This window comes from Brienomyrus brachyistius, chromosome 3 (genome assembly GCF_023856365.1).
Source record: "Brienomyrus brachyistius isolate T26 chromosome 3, BBRACH_0.4, whole genome shotgun sequence".
Lineage (NCBI taxonomy): Eukaryota > Metazoa > Chordata > Actinopteri > Osteoglossiformes > Mormyridae > Brienomyrus > Brienomyrus brachyistius.
Genome location: NC_064535.1, coordinates 8,830,757 through 8,852,619, shown reverse-complemented (window position 1 = coordinate 8,852,619; position 21,863 = coordinate 8,830,757). Strand labels below are relative to the sequence as shown.

The window sequence follows — 21,863 nt, the reverse complement described above, 5'->3', positions numbered from 1 at the left end:
ATTTATAGGACAGATCAGAATCGCTCAGTTGATGCTTACAGTAATACAGCTAAACATTTCCCTGCAGAAATTCAGGATCAAAGTATGTAGTATTGCCCTTTTCCTGCTGATGTAAAATAACAGTTTCTTTCTCATACTACTAGCAATAACCGAATAGATTCACCAGATCCTGGTCTGTTTAAGCTTGTATTGATGGTTCTGCCGCTGGTGATTGTTGTCCTCCATCGTTCTTTATATTTTTGTTGTATGGTTGTACAGTTAGAAAGCAATTCTACTGCTACAATAAAATTCATGTCCAGAAATCACAGGTCTAAATTCTGACTGGAGATAGGAAAAGATTTTATTCTAAGAAATGTGAGTTCCAACCAAAGACATTAATTTTCATAAAAAGTTTGATATTTATTGTATAGATTATATTGCAGGGGCGGCATGGTGGTACAGTGGTTAGCACTGTCGCCTCACACCTCTGGGACCCCAAGCGGTTTGGAAAATGGATGGATGGATGGATTATATTGCATCTCTAAGAAGTATTGCATATATCTGTGTACTTGTATAATACAGATTGTGTAAGATTATCAGTTTAGAACAAAGTTGGTACAAAGTAATAATTCCACTGAGGCACGTTTCTCTCACTTGTGCCCTGACTGTGGCAGTGATGGGAAGTTTTTCTTTCTCAGTCTCTCCCTCTCGGCTCGCAGGATGTCCAGCTCCTGGGCCTGGGCTTTGGCCAGCTCCCGCAAACGCGTCCTCTCCAGGATGGCTTGGTAGCGCTCCTTAGCGCTATTCTCTTGAGTCTGCTCCACTGCTGTTGGAGACCAGGTCATCGTGTTTTATCACTGAATGTCAGGCAGCAGGAAATACTAGATCGTACTTTTGTGGTTCTTTGATGGATGTGGTATGCAAGTAGGAGGAGGATTATGTTCTCTAAACACTTAAAGGCAGGATTTTAGCCTGGCCTGTCTTGTTAGTAATTTTACCTGCGGCTTCACAGATTTGTCTCCTCTCAGCCACCGTCACGTTCATGAGCTCCAGCTGTTGGTGTAGCGCGGCGTTCTTCGCTGCCCTCTGAGCGGCCTGTTTGTTCAGCTTCTGAATCAACATCTTCATCTTCTTCACGTCCTTCTCATGAATCTTAAAATGAATGGCCAAGTCTCCTTAGTGATTTTATTTCGGAATTATTTTGGGTAACGCGTTCCATGAGCGGGCACAGATAATGTAGTAGTGAACGCTTACTTTATGTATTAACTAAGCAGAAACATAGTTAAGTGCTATATATGTTCGTGATTTGTACTTGAGCAGGAACTGAGTTACTAAACTACTTACTGCTGCCTCAAGTAAAGTGTTGCCGATTTTTCAATACAGATTGTTAGCACCTGAACATATATAACAGAAAATTTAGAATGATAATGAGTATCATACTATACTTCAACAAAAAAGAGTAGCTGCATTCGTGTCTGTGAAATGTCTGTGAAACAATTGTGTCTTACCTCCTTTTGCAGTGAGATGTTCTTTTCTAGAGTTGACATTTGTTTTGCGATCCGGGTCTCATGATCTGTTTCACTGAGATACTTCAAGAAGGAAAAGAATTTCAACAAAAATCGGCATTTACGTTTGATCTTTTTTAGTCTATATCTCGTCTTACTGTTCTTTCGTCTGTTTTTCCAAGTATGATGTGCACACTTAGGAAAGTGATCAGAATATTTTTATATCAATCTGTATCATGCTTTATTGATGATTGTATAATAATGTGGGAGTTTTACACAAAAATGTTCTGAGAACAGAATGCTGGCGTGGGATCCAATGGGGTCACGCAGCCCCCACCTCCTGGAGTTCCTGAGTGACATGCAGCTGCTGGATATCCCGGGCCTTGTTCAGGAGGTCCTCAATCTGCATGGACATCCGTCGGTGCTCCCATTCTTGCCGGATGATACCCTTGCGGAAGTCCTTGCACTCCACCATGATGGCAATTTTCTGCTCTCCCAAAGTCTGACACCAGATGATCAACAGATTTGAAGCAATATGGATGGATGTAATTTAAACAAATTAAAGTATGAACTTTGGCCCAACCTTAATAGTCGCGTTGAGATCCTCCACAACGTTCCGATGGATAAGTACTGAGTCAGAATAGTCTGTATTGAAGTCCTCTGTCTCCAGCTCCACCAACCCTTGCTTGATAAGGATCTGGACCATGATGTTCAACCGGAATATGATCCTTTCTTCATTGAGGCTGTGACAAGATTTTCAGGATATGCAGTACTATGCTAAAGTCTTAGGCAGTGAAAGAAAATGATGTTTACATGATCTTCATGGTGTAAAACTGGGTTTGTCTATCAAAGTATTTTATGTTAAACATTTCAAAACCTTTCATTACACCAATGTATTTTTGACTTGGCCACTGCTCCATCTTGCTTGATTAATCGATACCTCAATGAGTTATTTAACAAATTAGAGGAGAGGTTTGAGCACTGAAGTGATGTTCATCTAGCCATCCAACAAAATATCAGCTACCTTTTGGAGAAAATAAGAAGTTCCTGTTATTGTTAATTTGCATATATTCAAAGTCCAGTTTATTTCTTAGCAAATGTACACTTATTACCCAGATAAATAGCTTTAAACATTTTCTTTAACTGCCTCACACTTTTGCACAGGACTGCATATCATGTGAAATTATATCAACTTAAAGCATTATGGGATACACAAGCATTTCTGTAAGCAATCTCCTGATGGACTCAAGGTTCTCATATCGAACACTCTAACCTGTGCAGATCATCCATGACTTTTTTAACCTCCTGTCCAGCCATCTCCTCCTCATCCATCCTCCTCTGCAAGAAGGCCTGCATCTCTGCCAGAGTTAGGGCCTTTTGTTTTACCTGCAGGCATCGTTACAGACAGTAGCAATGAATCGAGCCCAGTAACCATTATTTGCTCAGTTCTGCTGTTGTCTGATGCATTCCTCCTCCCAGACTCCTATATACACATGACTAATACCTGGAACAAGCAGTTGAAGCAAAGATTTCTGATTAACTTCAGTGGTGGCAACGTCATAACGAGACACCCATAGAATCCATGCATTGCAAAGCCTTCCAACACAAAGAGTCCCCACCTGTTGCTCACTCTCCACCTTAGTCCTCCGGGACCGACAGAAGCGTTCCCATGTGACTCTGTCCAAGCCCTCAGGCATGTGCTCCGGAGTGTCTAGCTCATCCATGGCTTTCAACAAGTGTACCAGCCCTTCACTGGCTGCCCGCCCAGACCAAGGCCTCTGCCGGAGAGGACCCGCGGTGTCTACCTGCGTCCTCATTCTCTGTACCCTGTGCCGCAAACACACCACACCCACTGAGTAAGCTGTTGTTGGCCTGTGTATACATTCAGTACCACCACTGAAGTAAATAAGACTCATAATGTTACAGTGTGCAGCAAGATCTTAACCCAAACACATGTAGACACACTTTCCATCTGTTAATATCTTACCTTGGCCTCTTCTTGTATAACTTATACAGCTGATCAATCAGGAGTCCAGGAACATCAAAGAACTCCTTCTTGAAGCCCCGGTCAAGTAACTACATAGACAGAAACGCATAAACTAAATATATAAACAGAATTTATATCATAATTCTACAATCATTAAGAAATTTTATGTCTGAGTTATGTATAGAATTAGATCTGAATCTCTATTAAAAATCTTCTGTTTGTATCAGAAAACCTTCTGTGATATCCTGTGTGGGTTTAATGATAAAAAAAAGTGATTCTGCCACATGAGTTCTTACAACAGACCGGCAAGAAGCCCACATTTTAATATAGCACCATAAAAATCTGACGGAATCCCTCCTATTATCAGGAGATTGACAGGTTTGGACAAGTTTACAAAAAAGTAAAGCCTCTGTTTCCACCTAAAGTAAACTTTAGTCATTCACCGATTTTAGAATTGTACGACTTAAATTAAAATTATGTAAAATTATGGCCACACAGTTTGATGGGCAGAGCCTGTAACAGGTCGTATTCCAGTGAGACGCAGGGATCTTACTTTGTCTTCAGCCACAGCATCGTCATAAGTCTCCCTGAAAGCATCGACTTGCTCCTTGGCTCTTCTCACATCCTCCACCAGTTCATTCTATCATGAGAAATGTGAGCTGTGCTCATGACACAGACAAAGACAGAACACCTTCCAGGGCTAATAAAAGTTTTCCACTGGGAAAATTACAGGTGGATGTACTCAATTAGCAGAACAATGTGCAATGGGAAAAATGAATGGATTCTCTGTTCAGAAGCCATTAGGCGCTATGTTACAATAAAGTTTTGTACTGGATAAAGGATGAATTAGAATACTTTTCCACTTGCCCTTCTAAAAGGTTTTAAGGAAGAAAACTGCAATAAAAAATAAATGTACCTTTAAGGTTATTGCTTTTTTAAGCTGGTGGTTGAGTTGCCGTTCTCTGTTTAGGATTTCCTCCTCAATAAGGACTGAATACACCAAGTTGGCAATCTTCAGCTCCTCCTGCCAAAAATGATCCCATTAAGAGCATATTCCGAAACAGGTTAATACAAGTTAATGCGCCAGTTTCAATTCCTGTAGCACCATTGACTAGCATTCTCATTAATAAAGACTGTCAATAAATAATGACAATAAATTCAAATACATTTGACATTCTGCTTCTACATTAGCATTAGCGTTAACCATATAATTAATTGCAGCACTTAACTTCCTCATTTGAGCTTTCCTGGGTCATTGAGCCAAGACTGTAAGAATTATATATAATGATCAATTTTGGATCAGTGCGATCATTTTTTATTTGTGGGTTTAGACTATGTTATGTTTATGAATGGCTTTATTACCTGGCATATCACCATTTCGCACTTCACTTTTTTCTCAAATATCCTTATTAAGGCTTCATCAAACCCTTGGGCGGCATCTTTAATTGATGCTTGTAGTTTCTTCATTTCAACTTCTAATGCCTGCAACAGAATATAATTACATGGTACAGACTGAACTACACATTGCATATAAGTTCATGTCTTGGTAGTAAGGTAGTTAATCTGTGTCCATTCTAGTCTACATGTGAGTAACTCAAGCCATCGGTGTCACGTCGACTGTGAAGAAACCAGTTGCACACCTTCCTGTATTTTTCTTGCTCCTCACTCAGTTCCTTGACTTTTTTGTCAAACCCCTTAAAGATTTTCTTCTCCTCTTCAGTCCAGTCTGACTCTGGCTTAGTCATGAAGTCGGGCTGGGAGACGTTCTGCACGAAGAGCATACGTTCAGGACTTCCTGTCTCAATTCATACCTACTTCCTCACCCATTATCATCCCGGTTCATAAAACACTCATTACTAGTCACAATAATCTGAACCACTTAATATACATTTTGTGCCAAACATCAACACCTTCCCACCATTTTTAATATGTCTTCTTTCCTGTGTTCGAGGACCCCAGCCATCATATCTTTGAGAGCTCTCTCTCTCACATTCTCACCCTATAAAGGAAAACAAGAAATGATGACCTTGGTCAAAGATTAATAATTTGACATCTACACATCTTTGTCTTTCACCAATTAGATCAGAAACTATGTCAGTTGCCAGGAGCCTTGAAATGCAAATTCATTTCACAGATTTTATTCTCCTCTGGATATTTGATAAACAGTCACCAAATACCTTCTGCTGTACTTGTTCTTACGTGTCTTCCCTACATGTACAGCTTCTGCCCTGCCCTGGTATTGCCAAAACCAATTATGTCGGCTCTACCTTGGCAGCCAGTTTCCTCTGCTCCTCCTCCTTCTTCTGCTCCGCCTCCTGACCCTGTTCTGGATTCATGTACTTCTCTACTTTAATCTGAGAAGATCACAAACTTGTCAAAGACAGCTGGTTTAAAATTAAACCCAATGCGTTTGTCCATAAACCAACATTAAACATGCAGAGAAATCCTCCTTCTTTTTGTCCAATGGCTGAAAATTTCTCTGTTGAGCTATTTGTGACCAAACTCGCATGACCCAACAATACTACAGAGGTGTTCAGTCTTCACAAAAATACTGTGCTAGCATAACAGCTGTATAAATTCTTGAATGACTGTTGGACCTTCTATGTTTTATGCCTCCTGCAGTACCTCTGAGTCATCCACATGAAAGGCTCTCTCTGGTCTTTCACTGTCTGTCAACACCGGTTCCCACAGCTCCCCCTGAAGGCCAAGCTCAGTCATGATCTCTGCTATCCGCTTGTTCTTTTCAATCACGCGACCAAACTCTTGCTCCTTCTTTTCATACAGCCTGGAAAACTCCGCGTTGAATGCAGTCTTTAACTGGTAAATGACATCCTTCGAGGAAAAGAAAGTGAAAAGCAAAATAGCAAAAAATGAATAAAAACTAAAAGGTGATGTTATTCAATAAAGTTACAAAAAAATGTGAAAAACCATAAGAACCACACACCTGAAGCAGTGTTATCTGATTGATCTTCTGCTCCCGTGTCTGCAGTTCAAACTGGCTGTACAGGTACGGGCTGGAGACACCAAACTGGGCACTGAGGCTGCCAGCAAGGGCAAAGCTCTCTACCTCTCCACCTCCCTCCTGCTCCTCTTCCTCTTCCCCCTCACCTGGCACTCTGCTCTTCCTCTCCAGGATCCCACGTTGGGTCTGTACACACCATCAGCACCTCAAGCACTTCCATTCTCTTCATTTTCAAAAAGATTAAAAGCTGTAGCCACTGAATTACTCTGCTGTCACTCTGAAATGTTATCTGTGTGTTTCAGGAACTGTGTGTCTATGTAGTGTGTGTGTGTGTGTGTGTGGGGGGGGGGGGGGGTCAGATATACATTACATTGTGAGGACCAAATGTCCCCACAATGTGATTAAAGATTTGTCTTTTTTTTTTTGGACATTCGATTTTATAAAAATCTGTAACTGCAGTCAAAAAACTAAAAAATGCCAAAAGGGCTGAGTAGGGTTAAGGTTATCATTGTTATGATTAGGCTTTTTTCCCATGCAAATTGATGGAGAGTCCCCATAAAGCTATGAATACAAGCGTGTGTGTGTGTGTGTGTGTGTGTGTGTGTGTGTGTGTGTGTGAATCCTTTAAGTCCCCAGGCCACTCTGCAGGACTGACTTTCTGCTCCGCCTGCTCAATCGCCCTCATGCACTGCACCCTCCGCAGATCTTCCAGCTCCTTCTGTGTGCGTTCCTTCATTGGGTAGTTTTTCACCTCATGGTCCGAGTGGAAGGCCTGAGGATAGCAAACATACTTTAATTCAATTCATTTTTATTCTATTTTTGTACAGCGTATTTTCACAACAATACATTGTCTCGAAAAGCACTTTACACTGTCCCCGCCCAGCGCCCCCAGAGAGCAGGCCAGAGGCGACAGTGAAACTCATACAATGAACGCACCTGTTTCATTTCATGTGGGATTTGCTTATTTGACCTCATATTGCACATACTTGCTTCAGGCCATTCAATGGAGACAATGAAACAAAACACATCCCCTTTATTTTTCTCAGTAGTTCTGCATCGTCCTTGCATTACCTTGATGGCACGCCCTTTGACCTTCATGGAATCCCAGCATTCCCGCTTGAGGACCTCACGGAGGTAGCAGTTGGTTAGGTTTTCCAGTTCAATCTCATTCTGGACCTTAACGGTAAAGAAATCATTCAACGATCTCATCCATTCAGCTTCTAACATTTTAGGAAGGTAAGTATATCCTCAATGCAACAGTCATATGTGTGGCAAAATGTTGCGTATCGGGCCATATTCAGCAAAGCTAGCAGCTCCAGCCTTTGGGGAATCCTTAACTCCGTCACCTTGGTGACTTCCTCCTCCCCCTCGGCCTGTAATTGCTGCAGCCCTTCAACATCCAGGTTAAACTCCAGGGGATCCAGCTTCTCTATGTCTGGCAGCTTCTCATTCTCCCTCATCATCTCCTGGACCTGCAGACATCATGATCAGCTGAGGCCCTTCCGGGAAGCACTGAACATGCACGTTGATCCAGAGCCCTGACCATCTTGCTTACTCTTTCACAGATCTCCCTCATGCTATTTCTCAAGTTCTGGTGTTCTGCAGAAAACCGTCGCCTCTGTTCTCTGATGACCTGTGGGGTATTGAGATGACATAATAAGAAGGTATGGATGAAGGTGCAACTTGTGCAATGACCTGTAATTTGCACTGTGAGAGTGAGGTGAGGTAAGTGTGTTCTAGATACTGGCCCAAAGTCTCCTTTACAGGTGACTTAGCAGTAACAGTGTTAAACAATTCATATCGGGAAATACTGCCCTCTGCTGGTTAACGAAAAACTACACTCACATCAGCTACGACATTGGTTATATGATAACTATTATTATTACCAGCAGTTCATATCTGCAACCAAATTTTGGCCTAGGTCGGATTTAGAGTGCTAATATGCCTTCTTGAAGCAAGAAATCTATATGCACGGTTACAGTACTATGAGAGCAAGTCTTCGGGTGTTTATCAATACCAAGAACACAAAGAATGTATTTGTGTTCTTGGCAAGAGTGGTCTTGCTAACTTGCCTCCCAAGAACAAATTTTGGACGCAATGAATCCTGGGATTGTTCTCATTAGCGGGAGGGCAAGAACAACACCTGCGGATTTACACCGTCCACCATACTTCTGCTTTAATTATTGGAACTGTACTTTGGAAATGGAAGATGACATCAAACAGGCACGCAAGAACACAAGAATACGCAAGTATGCATCTTGATAAACATTAGAGCCTGGATCTCCTTATCTGTGTGAAAATATTCTCTATTGAAGTGATATATTCGGAGTGTAATAAAGTAAATGACAATGTATCAGCTTTACTGAAGACCTCATCCTGCTTATGCTCCAGCCATGTGCGGTCTCCCAGGGGGTCTGAGGGGGGCCTGGTGGTTCTCCCTTCCTGTTCAGTCTCCACCGGGTCTGATAGACTTCCCTAAACAGATGTTGCAATTTGGTTTCAACAAACGTATCTCTGATTTAACCAAATCCTTTACTGTAAAGTATAAAGATACAAGACAATTCAAAGTTCATCCATAAATCCTTTTATAGTTACTATAATTGACCAAGGAAACGCAATTCTTGTGTTCACCCATCTTCCAAGCAGTTAACCAGACAGAATTCAAACCCCCAATGTTGCAAATGTAAGACAGCAATGCTCTCCACTGAGCCAACATGCCACATTAATGACTGTTATGGTTGAAACCAAATGATGTCAAATTTAAGTGGACAAATGCAGGACAACAAAAAACCGTGTTACCAATGAGACTGACAATGTACCTCCTCTCTGTCGTGGGGTGCTGTTCTACAGGGCAAGCAAGCCTGTGGCTCCCACTCAGGCAACTGGCTGAGGATGGGGTTTTCCGTGGTCTGGAGAGGTTTGAGCTTGGAGGTCAGGCTCTGTGCAAACTGAGCTGCTGCACTGGATTCACCATTAGCTGTTTTGATACTGAAAGAGCATACAAACAAAAATCAAGTGTTATTTAACATATATATAGCATAATTCAAAAAGGTCTTATTAAAAACTTGCCCATTACAATGTCTCTGGGTTGTAATGGAACCAACACGAAGACATCCTGAGTTAAATGCTGGGCTTACCTGAGTTGGGCTTACCTGAGCTGGGCTTACCTGAGCCGCACACAGATCATGGAACCATCCTGAGAGCCAATAGTCACCAGGGCCAGGCTGTCAGGGGTGAAGAACATGTTCCGAGCCCCGCCTAGCCAGCATGAGTGACACTGCATCATCAGGTACTGGTCCTGTCAATAACCAGATAAACCATGGTTAGAAAAGTACTTGTACTTGTCCTGCACCATTTCGCACTGCACAGTAGCAAAATATTAAGCTAGTCTTCATTGGTGGATGGGTGAAAGGGTTTCTGCTATATACGTGTAAAGATGCATCATGAATTGTGATCAACCTATTATTAAGGTGACAATTTAATTACATCGATCTGTAACATCAGAATTGAATATTATCAATTTTTGGATGCAAAATTCTCTATTGGGCTTTGAAATCTAGGGATATTTTCCAGAGTCCCACACTGAACCTCCCCTCGAGCTGTGATTTGGATCCTAGATTAGCTAAGTGACTAAAGTCAGGTGGTCAGATATCTGGTTGAAGGTGAAATGCTGTGAACACGCCCCACATAACTTAAATGGAACCACAAAGGGGGCATAAAATTCAGCACTTAGAAGTTTATTCGCAATGGGTGGGAGAGAGATTGAGTAGGAAAATGGAGAGGAGGAGAGAGGGAGAGCCTTGCAGGAGCTGTAGGGACTTGTTGTAAACACAGGTTGCAGAATGATATTTTTTGCACATAGCATTTTCAAATTCAACTCAACTCCGGTGATTCAATCCTCCTCACAGATATTTCTGGACGTGAATGACATCAAACTCGCAGTGTGTGTCTGCGACTCTTGGGCACCCTTACGCTTTGCTGATTTATCATGTTAGGTAACATCACTTTTCCCACCATGACTTACTCTAAAGTCTATGCAACAAAGTTTACAAAAAGCATGGTTTTGATCCACACAGCTCTTAGTCAAATATGGGTAAACCTCCTCCAATTCTGAAAGGTCCCTACACAAAAAAATACCCTTTTTGGCCGGTTGCCCACCATTCCACTCCTCGCTCATTCTCAGCTCAGTGCACAAAAGAATTTAGATAAACTCCACCTATAAAAAAATGCTTGACTTCTTTTCCCCATTAGATGTCGCTAATGTTCTTCATACCACAACATGTTTCGCTGCTGAAGGACTGTAGAAAGTACACATCATTACAGAGATTGGTTGTAGTGATGGCCAAATAAAGCTTCATGAACCACTTGCTGTACTTGCTGATCCCACTAGATGGTGCTCTCTTCAGAAACAGCTCAAAGCATGCCCCCAAAACAAGCCATCTAGTGGGGAAAGAAAATACAGCAAATGGTTCAAGGAGCTTCATTTGGCCATTACTAGTTTATTAGTCCAGTTATGTATGCCTAATCTTATGAAAGGTCAAAAAAATGGGGGGATTTATGGGAAAACAAGAGGACAGGAATCTGGATCTCAGGAATGAAGGCTAAAATACAAGAGAAACCCAGACAAAACAGCAGGGTAGACAGGCATTATCAGGACTCTGATGTAGCTAACTAGCTAGCTAAGTAAAAAGAAGTCAAAAGTAATTTTAGCCTAATTTAATTATGCTACAGGTCATACCATACGGGAGGCCTCGCGAACACGCAGCTGGCCGTCTTTCCCCACCGATGCCAGCCACTGCTTATGAGGCGATAGTTGGACAGAGGCAGGGCCAAGAGGGTGCCCTTCCACTTCCTGTTCTGGAGTTAGCTGTACAACCTTTGTAGTATCTAAAGACTTGGTACTCTGTTGGACAAGCAAACATTGAGGTAATGCAAGGAGGCAAAAGATTGTTCAGAGACAAAGGATCTCAGTGTTTTGCTTATCAAAACCAAGTTGCACCTTTGGCAGCTGGAACCTCTGTAGAGTTTTGCTCTTGTTGCAGTAGCTGAACACTTTGTTGCTGGGTGCCAGGACAACTGAGCAGAGAGGCAGAGGAGCCTCAAATTGCTGCTTCTGCAGGAGGTTGTCTGGTATGCGGCCCTGGAGGTCACTGCAGCCTTCATCACCTGGAGATAGTTCAATTCCATATTACTCTTCCCACAGGAGCTACAGCTAGTCAGTGAGCTGTACTGATGCACCTCACCTTCAAGCTTAGGGTTTAGAATTCTGCCTCTGCTCTCTATATGTGGAGTCTTGATATCCATGCTGTGTGGATTTCATTCAGGTATTGCTTCCCCAGTCAGAAGACTTACAATTAGGTTCATTGACAGCTCTAAGGTACCTATAGTGTATGGATGTGCTTGACATCTCATCCAGTGTTCCCCTGACCCTTATGCTCTATGGCGAGTTGGGATTGTCTCCAGCTTATACTGGATAAGATGCTATTGGATGGAGTGCAGTGAGACCTGCTACAATGTGTCATAACATACTGAGAATATGATCTAATGCAATTGTTGTGACTGATATATTATTATTATTTTCACGCCGAGGGAACCTTTCTCTGGAACCAGAACCTTTTTCTGGAACCAGAATCTTTTTCTGGAACTTGGAAGTTACGCAGAAGTTCAGAAAAAGAGATGTAGTAGAGGAAAAATTCCATGCTTATTCACACTACAATATTTTTTAATTCATTTCTCGTAGACTGTGTGTAACCATATTACCTACAGTGGCCCTCCGCCTACCATAATCCATTGCATTTGTGCTGCATGAATGCCCGGGTGCGAGGTGGCTGTGGCTCACTACTCCCGACTAATGTGGTGTAGTGATGGGCAAAATTATACTTATGAACCATTTGATGCATTTTTTGACTTCACTAGATGGTGCTTTCCGTTCAAAAAAGGGCTCAAAGCATGCCCCGAAGCAAGCCAAGAGCGCCATCTAGTGGGGTCAGAAAATACAGCAAATGGTTCCTGAATGATTCCCGACTCTCGGCAATGGACAAACTAGTGGGTTGGCCCCCCATCCTGGGTTGTTCCCCACCTTGTGCCTATAGGCTGGACACCCTGTGACCCTGAATAGGACAAGTGGTTTCAGAAAACAAACGACGTGGATGCATTAATTTAATTTATATTAATTTAATGAATTTATTTATTCTTAAATTAATTTAATTACATTATTGGCAATTGCTTCACAAATTTTATTATTTATTAAATTTCGTTTCGCATACGTGACTAAATTATGGAGTTCCATTTCCCTAGCCCTATCTTTCCCGCTGGATATGTGTATGTCAGTATGCATTTTAGTGAATGCCAGGTTTTTCAGGAATGCAATAGTCACGTTGTGGCAGGACTGATTTTCAGTTGATAAAAAAATCCATGCAAGATGCTGAGTGACCTTTGGATTGACAAACAAGTCAAATACATTTTAAGCAAATAAATGAAGACATTGCTACTGCCATTGATGTGATGCTTTAGGACGGTACAGTAGCCTATGCAAAACTCCTAATGGTCAGAGAAATCACCTTGTAGCAGAGACACAGGCAGGCAGAAAGTCAGCAGCCGACGGCCCTGCTTGGGGTCCTCCCCTTCCACTGAGCACAGAAGCAGAACCTGCACCTTGCCACCCTCTGGCCGGCTGTGGGTCGACACGCCCAGTACAGTTCCAGGCGCCTCTGAAACAGCAGTACAACCCAGTCGTCAAAAAAAGCTACATCACACAGTCAGCACAACTCAGCAGAAAACGGTGCAGCTAACAGGACCTGCGTAGCCGATGATCTCGAAGCACCTGGAAGGTCTTGCATCGAGCACATAAACATGCAAATCTGTGGCTCCTAAGAGCAGGAAATTTCCTTCTTGGTCAAAACTGTCAACAGAGGCAGAGAAAGGAAGAACAAAGTTAATGTAAGAATTATTTTTAAGAAGCATCCATTCATCAGTATTCCATAAAACCTGTAGTACAGGGTCAAAGTGTATAAAAAGCATGTCTGTGTTTTGCAAAGATGCTAACCATTGTAAAATAACAGAATTTATTGCTTCTCTCTGTGGTGGCGGGAGTACTGTTACCACTAGCCTCCATGATTGAGGGTATGAATAAAGTTTTGGATGTTGGGGGACTTTGGATGTTGTTTTATGTGGGCTGCCCCCATACAATTAGGCTAATTGGTGTCTCTAAATTACCCATAGTGCATGATATAGTTTAGCATGCCATACAGAATTTACTCAAAACTTGTGCCCTAAACAGATTGGTTCCAGCCAACTCTGATCGGGATAAATGGTTAGAAGATGGATGTATGATTCCTGTGCTCTGTTGATTGTGTAACATCCTTGTGTGACATCCTGTGTCTCAGTGTGTTTTTACATAACGGGCTTTCCTTATGCTGCCATATGTGCTCAGTATAGTTACTCCCACATAAACACGTACACCAAGTGCTCAACTGCAAAGTGACAGATCCTGTGCCTGTGAACCACACGAGGCCTCCTTGTCTGAGTCAGGTCCACAAACAGCACGTGGCCACTCCTGGTGCCCACAGCTGCATACTGGGCACATGGGCAACACGCTAGGCTGGTCACCTGGGGACACAAGGACCAGAGAACCCTTACATGATGTTTGAGCATGTGTTCCAGTACCTGGTATGGGGCCAGAATTGAGTGGGGGAGGGGGAGGATTGATCCCCATTTATTTCTCGTTCGGGTTTTCTAATTCGTGAGGATAACTCAGCAAAAAACTGCATTGTCAGAGTTGCTGGCCTTAAGAAACCAAGATACAGACAGAATAACAAAGACCCGAAGGCGTAGAATACAGCTGCTAAGACAGAACTGAAGACCTGTACCTGGAGAGACGGTAACTTTAAGCTGAAAGAATGCATGCCGGATTAGATACACACCTCAGTGTGGAGAGACAGGCATCCAACACAGGACACGCTATCAACAGCCCACAGCTGGAGCATCCCGGATTCCCGAACCGACTGTAATTAGGAGACATTCACACGACTGTACACTAAGGTCAATGAGCATTTCACAGAGCAAGGCATGGAACTATATGAAGAGTAAATCACTACTTAAGCCCAGGACACATATTCAGACACAAGGGGCAATATAGAGATATCAGTTGACCTAACCGCATATTTCTGAGCTATGGTACGAAACTAGAGAACCATGCAAACTTCACGTATGTATTCTGAGTCTGGGCAGGATTTAAATCCCGCAATCCTGAAGGTGTGAGGCTACAGTAGTAGCCAGAGAAGCACAATGCATTTCCCCCTTAGCCGCTAATCAATGTTTATTACAATAGGAACGTGTGCAAATTTGTGTCAACTTTAACATCTAGCAAACGGTATTTTTTTTATTCTCTATTGCATTACTCTGAACCCAGTGCCCTAGTATATTTCCTAGACTCTGTAGGAATTTCAGCAAGTTGCTTTTGTATAAATTTCCAACGTAATAACCCTGGGCAGGATGTGACAGGTCTTTTTTCGCTTGAATAGAATAAAGTTAATCTGCTTTTGTCATGTTATGTCAGCCTTCAATGCACAGACTGGGTGGAGCTTCAACGGCAGCCGTTTAACTACGTCACCAACATAATCAGGAAAACTGTTTGACTAGCAAGGTGTTGACAAAGTCACGAAACAGCATAGATACCACGCAGAGGTTCCTATCTGTGGTAAGTGCAGCAGCCGCCACAAAGTCCCCAGAGAGAGTGTCTAGGACCTTCTCTGTCTTGTCAGTCCGTAGTGACCTGCTGTACACATTGCCCTGGGAAGACCAGAGATTCTCAGTTATCTGTGGGATCTAATAGCCGAACCAGTAATTGTGCCCTCACAGAAGTTAAGTTGCCTAGCGACATCAGCTCCAAGGTAGCCTAGCACTTACGCTGTTAGAAGATAAAAGGAGGATGTCGTAGTCTGGGGAGATGCGAACTGTTCTAATGGGCTCCTTCAAATCCCACTGCTGCTTGACCCGCACCTCCGTCCCTTTAATATCTAAACACCGTAAAATGCCATCCTGTGGAGATACAAAACCAAATGGAATCCAGGTCAACATCAGATTAGATTAGATTAGATTAGATTAGATTAGATTAGATTAGATTAGATTAGATTAGATTAGAATTAACTTTATTGCTCTGAGTATAGGAGTTAATGTGGTTCTTACTTGTCCAGCAGCTAACAGGCCATCTCTGTGCAACACCAGACTGCAAAGACTCCCTTCATGCAGTACGGGATCCACGCTAGCCGCTATAGGATGAACAGAACACACAGCAAGCACAGTAAAAGGCAGCTAAGCCAGATAAATAATGAACAATGAACATTCAGGCATGGATAGCATTAGAGAAGAAAGCATGACCTAAGAGGACCCACCTGTTGGATTACAATTGGAATCAACCAGAATGGAGACGCTTTTATTGTCAGGCTGGACCTTTAGTAAGTGGCCGTTTTTGCAGCCTACGTATATTTCTGATGAGGATGTCCAGCAGATGGCGCTGGGGCACAGCTTGGTTCTTTCCTGTTCAACAGGCTTTTCAAGTAAGAAAAAAAGATATTAATCTTACTATTTGAAACTGAGCACAAGAGCATTAGCAAACTCTGTATGATTCTATACATTTTGTGACTCAAAGCATTATGGGTTTGTTCCATTATCGAATTCTTGCCAAGTCATAGTTAAGCTGCAAGACTTCAGAGGGATGCGTGCCACTCCTCTTATTTGCCAAAGATTATTTTCTTTAGAAACAGCACATTTCTTTTTCAGCATTGCTATTTATGACTGAACACCATTAGCCAGTACCGACATGCTCAAATTATTTATTAAATAATTGCATGCATCATATATTATGAATTATTGTTTATTTCTGTTGTTAACATCAACCACAAAGTATAGAGATTGGCTGTATTTCAGGACCGGTCTTCAGCATTTCAGGAAGTCTCATACGGTACCACAAACATTTCTGCTTCGGCTCCTACAAGCCCAGCGATGGCGGAAATGGGCATTAGGGGACCATAGTAAGAGAATTTGCCGCCAGTGTCATGCCGAAGATTGGATACGCATTCGATCACAGAACCATCAGCAGCTGGGAGGGAAATCTCACTGTGGAGAAAACAAACTATCTTTTGACACAACAGCCCTGTTTTGGCTGAAATCACTGAATTGACTGATGAATAAATATGAAATGAACAGAGCTATCTAATGAAACTTCACACAACGATATTAGTATCCTGACAGAAAGGTAAAATAAAAATCCAGTAAACGTTGTATAAAATGCATGTGCTATTACTATACAATAAAAATAATATATAAGAAATATATATGTATATCTATAATCATATAAACAGGAGCAGCTCTACCTTGATTTCATTATGTGCAACTTATCACATTTTTCAACACTCCAAATTCTAATGGCTGATGCACTTGTGGCACACATCTGGTTCCAGGTCATGGGGTTAAAGGTCAGATCCCTGACCTCCTTTCCTGCCAGTGTCTTGCTGCAGAGTGGCACCGCGGTCTCCCAGTTCCTACAAAACAAACACTTATTTGTCGCCTTGACGCAGATCTGCTCTTCTGCACTGCCTGGCCTGTGCATCTACCTGATAGAGTGAACTGAGAAGAAACTGAAGCTAGTTTCTTACCAGAGCGTGAGTGTGAGGTCAGGAATGGAAGAGCAGCAGGCCAAATAAGGGCCTGCATCACTTAGAGCGAGTGAGGTATAGTCCAACTTGGCTGAACCTGCAAAGCAAACCAGTACAAAACTAACAACACAATTCATACGACTGTGTTCCAATAGTACCATCATCTGAAGGATCCCATTATCTATAAGGATTAAAGTTAAAGTCATTAATTGCCATTGTTGACACGCCACAGTACGTAACAACAAGATGTGTCTTCTGCATTTAGCCCAAACGTGCCATGACACCTGCAGGGCTTGAGGGCTGTACCTTGCTCATAATTCCTCAGTGGCCCCTTGCTGGTCAGGGAATCGAACCACAACCTTTCAGTCACAAGTGTGCTTCCCTAACCAGTAGGAGATCACTGGACTTGGCATTACTTTGTTATGGATTTGTTTGGTTTTCAAAAACAAGTAGTCATGTGGAATTGACGGTATGCATGCATATAGATAGATAGATAGATAGATAGATAGATAGATAGATAGATAGATAGATAGATAGATAGATAGATAGATAGATAGATAGATAGATAGATAGATAGATAGATAGATAGATACATACATACATACATACATACATACATACATACATACATACATACATACATACATACCCTTAAGTTCACTCTTGAGGAGCAGTTCAGGGTAGGTGTATACAAATATGGAAGGGTTCAGCTTGTGCTCGGAGAAGGCTATGGTCCTCCAAGACCCGCAGGCAGTGAAGACCCCTATGCCACGGCCGGGGCACTGAAACGTCCGTCTCATTTTGGTCTCCGTGTCAAAGAAAACCAGGAAATTCCCACAAACGTAGCAGCCAGTTTTCGTGTCCACAAATTCCACATTTTGCTGGGTAAAACCCTGTACCCACCTGTAATAAAGTGTAACATGAACGCACAACCTATGACATAAAGTACCAGGCACTCTGGATGAGAACTCCATCAGTCACAGGGAACAGACTAAAAGCGATTTATAGTATTGCGTATCATGTGTGGTGAAGGAGCAGGTTCCTCCAGAACTTGCAGTCAGTCAGTCATAGTCTCTAAGTTCTCCATACTTTGTTAGTGGCTGGAAGATGGATTAATATCTAATGTCTAATCATTTTAGGCTATGAAGTGTGGAGCCCCATGGAATCCAGCATATAGAGGATGTCAGGACATAGTGGGACCAGACTGGAGACAACATCCCTGAACGTAACTACAATATCAACAGCAGGAATATATATTTAAATTTAGCTATATAGTATAAAGAGAAAACTTAGATAATTCAAATTAGCATTTATCATAATCTTATTAAAACATCTTGAAGTCTAATTAGACTTCTGAACCAAGTAAAACAGGAATATTTCATATTACTGTTCTGAATTTGCTGACAGTAGTTAATAGGCGACATCAGTAACAACCATACCCGACTTCCAGATTTTCCAAAGCATCCATAAGCAAAATACTTGTAGGAATTTTTCAATCGTGGAAATAGTCAGAAAAGAGAAGTCTTCGGTCGTTTTTTTTTTCTCTTTCGGCTGGACACTGAAAGCGTTTGTTGGTTTCCATGGCAGCCAGCCGTAACATTGCCAAAAGCCACGCCCACTCCGAAAGACCCTTTATGTGATTGGCTGAAAAACGGGGCGCGAACCTAGACTCTACTGAGACCCGAACGCCGGCGATCAGTCCGTTTACTGACAGCACCTGCAGATCACGGCGAACTTGTGCGTGCATTTCATTTAATGTCTCTAAATATATTTCTGCGGGTTTTATGCAAGGAATCCTTCGATCACTATTTAAGAATGCAACTTAAATAGAGTGGGGATTTTGCCTTTGCGATTCATATCTATTAAACTTAGAGCAATATGAACCGTACTCTTATGCTAATCAATTAGTTAGGACATTTTTTAGAAAGCGAATTTGAAATACTTGTATTTTCCGAAATGACTGTGTTGTAGGCCTAAGCCGTAAAAACAACATTACTGTGTTGTCTTCTTTATGCATGTTTCAACTAGGTGATCCAATGGCTTCGCAGAAATGTCTCGTTAAAGGTAATCGCTTTTCTTTTACTAACAACTAATATGATTTTTTTTAAAAAAAAAAAAAAGTGTATGCGTTATGCGTGAAAAGGTGTACGGTATCAAAAAAAGTACTGCCGCTTTTTCAGAGTGGAAGTGCAGATTAGTCACCAAGTCGTTATTTGCCAATATTTCTGCTGACTCACTGTGTTTGTATTAAATTGGCATCTTATTAGTCTGACCTTTTTAAATAATTGACTTTATAATGAAGTCATGATTGACAGGCGAAATTTTTGATAGGAGGAAATATCAAAAATTAAGAAAAATCGATTTTGCTTGACCCTGCACTTTGTCGGTTTACTGATGGACACGCTAAGGTGTTGCCAAAATATCCGTTGCTGTGAATGGTGCGTGTGAATGGTGCGTGAGCCCTGTGATGGGTTGGTGCTCCGTTCTGTTTTATTCCTGCCTTGTTGTTTCTGGGACCCGACTGACCATGTGTGGGATAAGTGGTAGGCTTATGTAAAACGAACGAACGAATGAATTAACGAAGATGTGCAAAAGCTGCATTAAATGCAATTACTGTGTGCAGTGTATTGTTAATTGTATCTGTTTATTCTAAAAGAAAATTATAAAGCTTGTGTACAATCGAAGTATCGTTAAAAAGATTGTTTAATAATCGTTGCCCTTCGTGCCATTATTTCCTCTGAATCACTCCTCCTGTTCTAAACCAATAGGATCCCCAGCTCCGGGTCCAGTGACCAATTCCCAAATCCGCATATACAGCATGAGGTTCTGCCCCTTTGCTGAAAGGACGCGTTTGGTGCTCAATGCCAAGGGTATCAAGTGAGTTTCGATTTAATCACAACCGCTGCTATAACAATTTATGTTATATTTCAAAGGTGACAATGAACAGCATCACACTCTCATTTTCAGCTATGAAGTCATTAACATCCATCTGAAGAACAAACCTAGTTGGTTCTTGGACAAAAATCCAGCAGGTACCGTTCCAGTTTTGGAAACTGTGCAAGGTCAGCTGATCTGTGACTCGGTGATCACGTGTGAGTACCTGGATGAAGCGTTTCAGGACAAGAAGCTCTTTCCAGCTGACCCATTTAAGAAGGCCCAGCAGAAGATGCTGCTTGAGGAGTTCTCCAAGGTAGTAACTCACCTGTAGCTCAACATATGTATGAAAACGTCGTTGACAGGACATTAGCTTCCCATATTTTTCCAGCGGACTCATACTGAACCTTTCATTGAATGTTGGAATGTTGGTTGTGCTGTTGCCTGTATTCTGCATCATTAGAAAACCTGTTACAGTAACTCTTACAGACTCTCCAGTGTGAGAGTGGCCAATCGCATTGACCATCTGTTATTTACACAATAACGTATTACATTCTACTTAAGGTGATTGCAGTGATTTATAAAATTCCTATTGGGAAGAGGAAGGGTGAGGACACGTCTGCCGACGAAGAAGATCTGAAAGGGAAATTCATAAAACTCAATGAGGTTTGTTAAGATGATGAGCCTGGTATTGCATTCTTGAGGCATTTACTGCTGTAATGCAATGTAATGTTGGATTTGGTCAATAAGACTTTCCTTTGAAACAAATATTGGAACGATTTTTTCATGTGGACTTTATTCTTCTGGAGTTTCCTGCTACATTACTACCGGATTCATATGTGCATGTATGTCTGCTTTCCAGGTTCTAGTTGGCAGGAAGACAAAGTTTTTTGGAGGAGATTCTGTGACTATGATTGATTACTTGATGTGGCCTTGGTTTGAGAGGGTCGATGGCTTTGAAGTGGCACAGTAAGTATCGCTTGTTACCCTGAATATCTAAGGTTATATTCTGCATGGCTTTGAGATGATCATACCAGAAGGGATCTGCTATGCTCTTTAAAATGGGATCTACAAGAATAGCTGTGGAGCATAAATGTTTCACGGTTTCTCCAGACACTTGGATGCAGCCCCGGCGTTGAAGGAGTGGATGAAGCGAATGGTTGAGGATCCCACTGTCAAGGCAACCATGTTTGATAGCAAGACCCACAAAGCTTTCATCAAAAACTACTTTGATGGCAACCCCAACTATGACTTAGGGTTGTAGAGATTTTTCTCGTCTGTTCTTCTGTCATTCATTGTTTTCTCTTTTCTACGAATCTCTTCTATATGACAGTTGTATATTATCTGTCAAATGATAATGATACCAAATAACACAAAACTGTGTTGAGTCCGCTGATGATTAATCAAGTTGTCGAACTCCGAGTTTCTGCTTTCAATTGTGTTATTGGATTATTTGATTTGAATTGATTTGATTAGGTCCTTCCTGCAGAAACCAGTCCTTCAGATGGTTCGTGGTGATAAAGTGATTTATAAAATACATTTTGATATTAAAATTCCTACTGGTGATGCTCCGAATTCTGTGATTTTATTTATTTTTTTCCATTTTTTTTGTGTGCGGGTCACTTTGTGCCTCGCTTCTTCATTAGCTACACAGCAGTTGTATATTTGGTTACAGTTCAACCATGAGTATATAACTGTGCCAGCAGTTTAATGATCTTTGATACATTACCTGCAATAAGCACAAGAAGTTCTTAATTAACATGCTGTCATTCAAACAGTTTGGCTCTGACAGGTAAGTGTTCCCAGTTTGCTGTCTGGCGCACTCATAATTTTTTTTATCATTATATTATTAATAACTGTAACTAATTACAAGTTATATATCAATAACTACAAGGTTATGA

At 41.7% G+C, this 21,863-nt stretch overlaps 2 protein-coding genes across 3 annotated transcripts; one reads left to right on the top strand and one right to left on the bottom strand.

The window, feature by feature from the left end:
• Positions 1 to 374: 374 nt before the first annotated feature.
• Positions 375 to 18,641, bottom strand: cfap43 (cilia and flagella associated protein 43). 2 transcript variants are annotated; one of them, XM_049009352.1, is made up of 38 exons: positions 18,528 to 18,641; positions 17,738 to 17,991; positions 17,089 to 17,185; positions 16,807 to 16,974; positions 16,399 to 16,549; positions 15,826 to 15,982; positions 15,620 to 15,702; positions 15,341 to 15,472; positions 15,110 to 15,223; positions 14,356 to 14,436; positions 13,893 to 14,041; positions 13,231 to 13,334; positions 12,994 to 13,143; positions 11,433 to 11,599; positions 11,172 to 11,336; positions 9,601 to 9,731; positions 9,253 to 9,421; positions 8,804 to 8,908; positions 7,989 to 8,066; positions 7,780 to 7,905; positions 7,505 to 7,609; positions 7,089 to 7,205; positions 6,416 to 6,619; positions 6,097 to 6,303; positions 5,739 to 5,825; positions 5,390 to 5,470; positions 5,112 to 5,237; positions 4,834 to 4,953; positions 4,388 to 4,495; positions 4,025 to 4,111; positions 3,472 to 3,560; positions 3,104 to 3,311; positions 2,758 to 2,870; positions 2,068 to 2,227; positions 1,822 to 1,986; positions 1,488 to 1,568; positions 978 to 1,131; positions 375 to 805 (listed from the first exon to the last, which is right to left on the bottom strand). In XM_049009352.1, the coding sequence occupies exons 1-38, from the start codon at positions 18,554 to 18,556 to the stop codon at positions 630 to 632; spliced, it is 4,998 nt and encodes a 1,665-aa protein (XP_048865309.1). In that variant the 5' UTR covers positions 18,557 to 18,641; the 3' UTR covers positions 375 to 629. The 2 variants fall into 2 exon arrangements, with proteins under 2 accessions (XP_048865309.1, XP_048865310.1); XM_049009353.1 differs by lacking the exons at positions 375 to 805; positions 978 to 1,131; positions 1,488 to 1,568; positions 1,822 to 1,986 and having other exon boundaries at positions 2,193 to 2,508.
• A 111-nt stretch (positions 18,642 to 18,752) lies between these two features.
• LOC125738477 (glutathione S-transferase omega-1-like) lies at positions 18,753 to 21,528 on the top strand. The gene is made up of 7 exons (XM_049007431.1): positions 18,753 to 18,825; positions 19,117 to 19,152; positions 19,857 to 19,965; positions 20,056 to 20,278; positions 20,527 to 20,628; positions 20,825 to 20,931; positions 21,076 to 21,528. Exons 2-7 carry the CDS (start codon positions 19,125 to 19,127, stop codon positions 21,224 to 21,226), a joined length of 720 nt encoding a protein of 239 aa, XP_048863388.1. The 5' UTR covers positions 18,753 to 18,825; positions 19,117 to 19,124; the 3' UTR covers positions 21,227 to 21,528.
• The last annotated feature ends 335 nt before the right edge of the window (positions 21,529 to 21,863 follow it).

Bases quoted from the DNA above. Each gene is read 5' to 3' on its own strand.
- cfap43 (XM_049009352.1), bottom strand. From the start codon at position 18,556: ATGGATGCTTTGGAAAATCTGGAAGTCGG. The intron at 9,422-9,600 runs GTAAGCCCAGCT...ATGCTCTTTCAG, and splicing joins ATGATCTGTGTGCGGCTCAG to TATCAAAACAGCTAATGGTG. The intron at 6,620-7,088 runs GTCAGTCCTGCA...TGGTGTGTACAG, and splicing joins TTGAGCAGGCGGAGCAGAAA to ACCCAACGTGGGATCCTGGA.
- LOC125738477 (XM_049007431.1), top strand. From the start codon at position 19,125: ATGGCTTCGCAGAAATGTCTCGTTAAAG. The intron at 19,966-20,055 runs GTGAGTTTCGAT...TCTCATTTTCAG, and splicing joins CTCAATGCCAAGGGTATCAA to CTATGAAGTCATTAACATCC. The intron at 20,932-21,075 runs GTAAGTATCGCT...CGGTTTCTCCAG, and splicing joins GATGGCTTTGAAGTGGCACA to ACACTTGGATGCAGCCCCGG.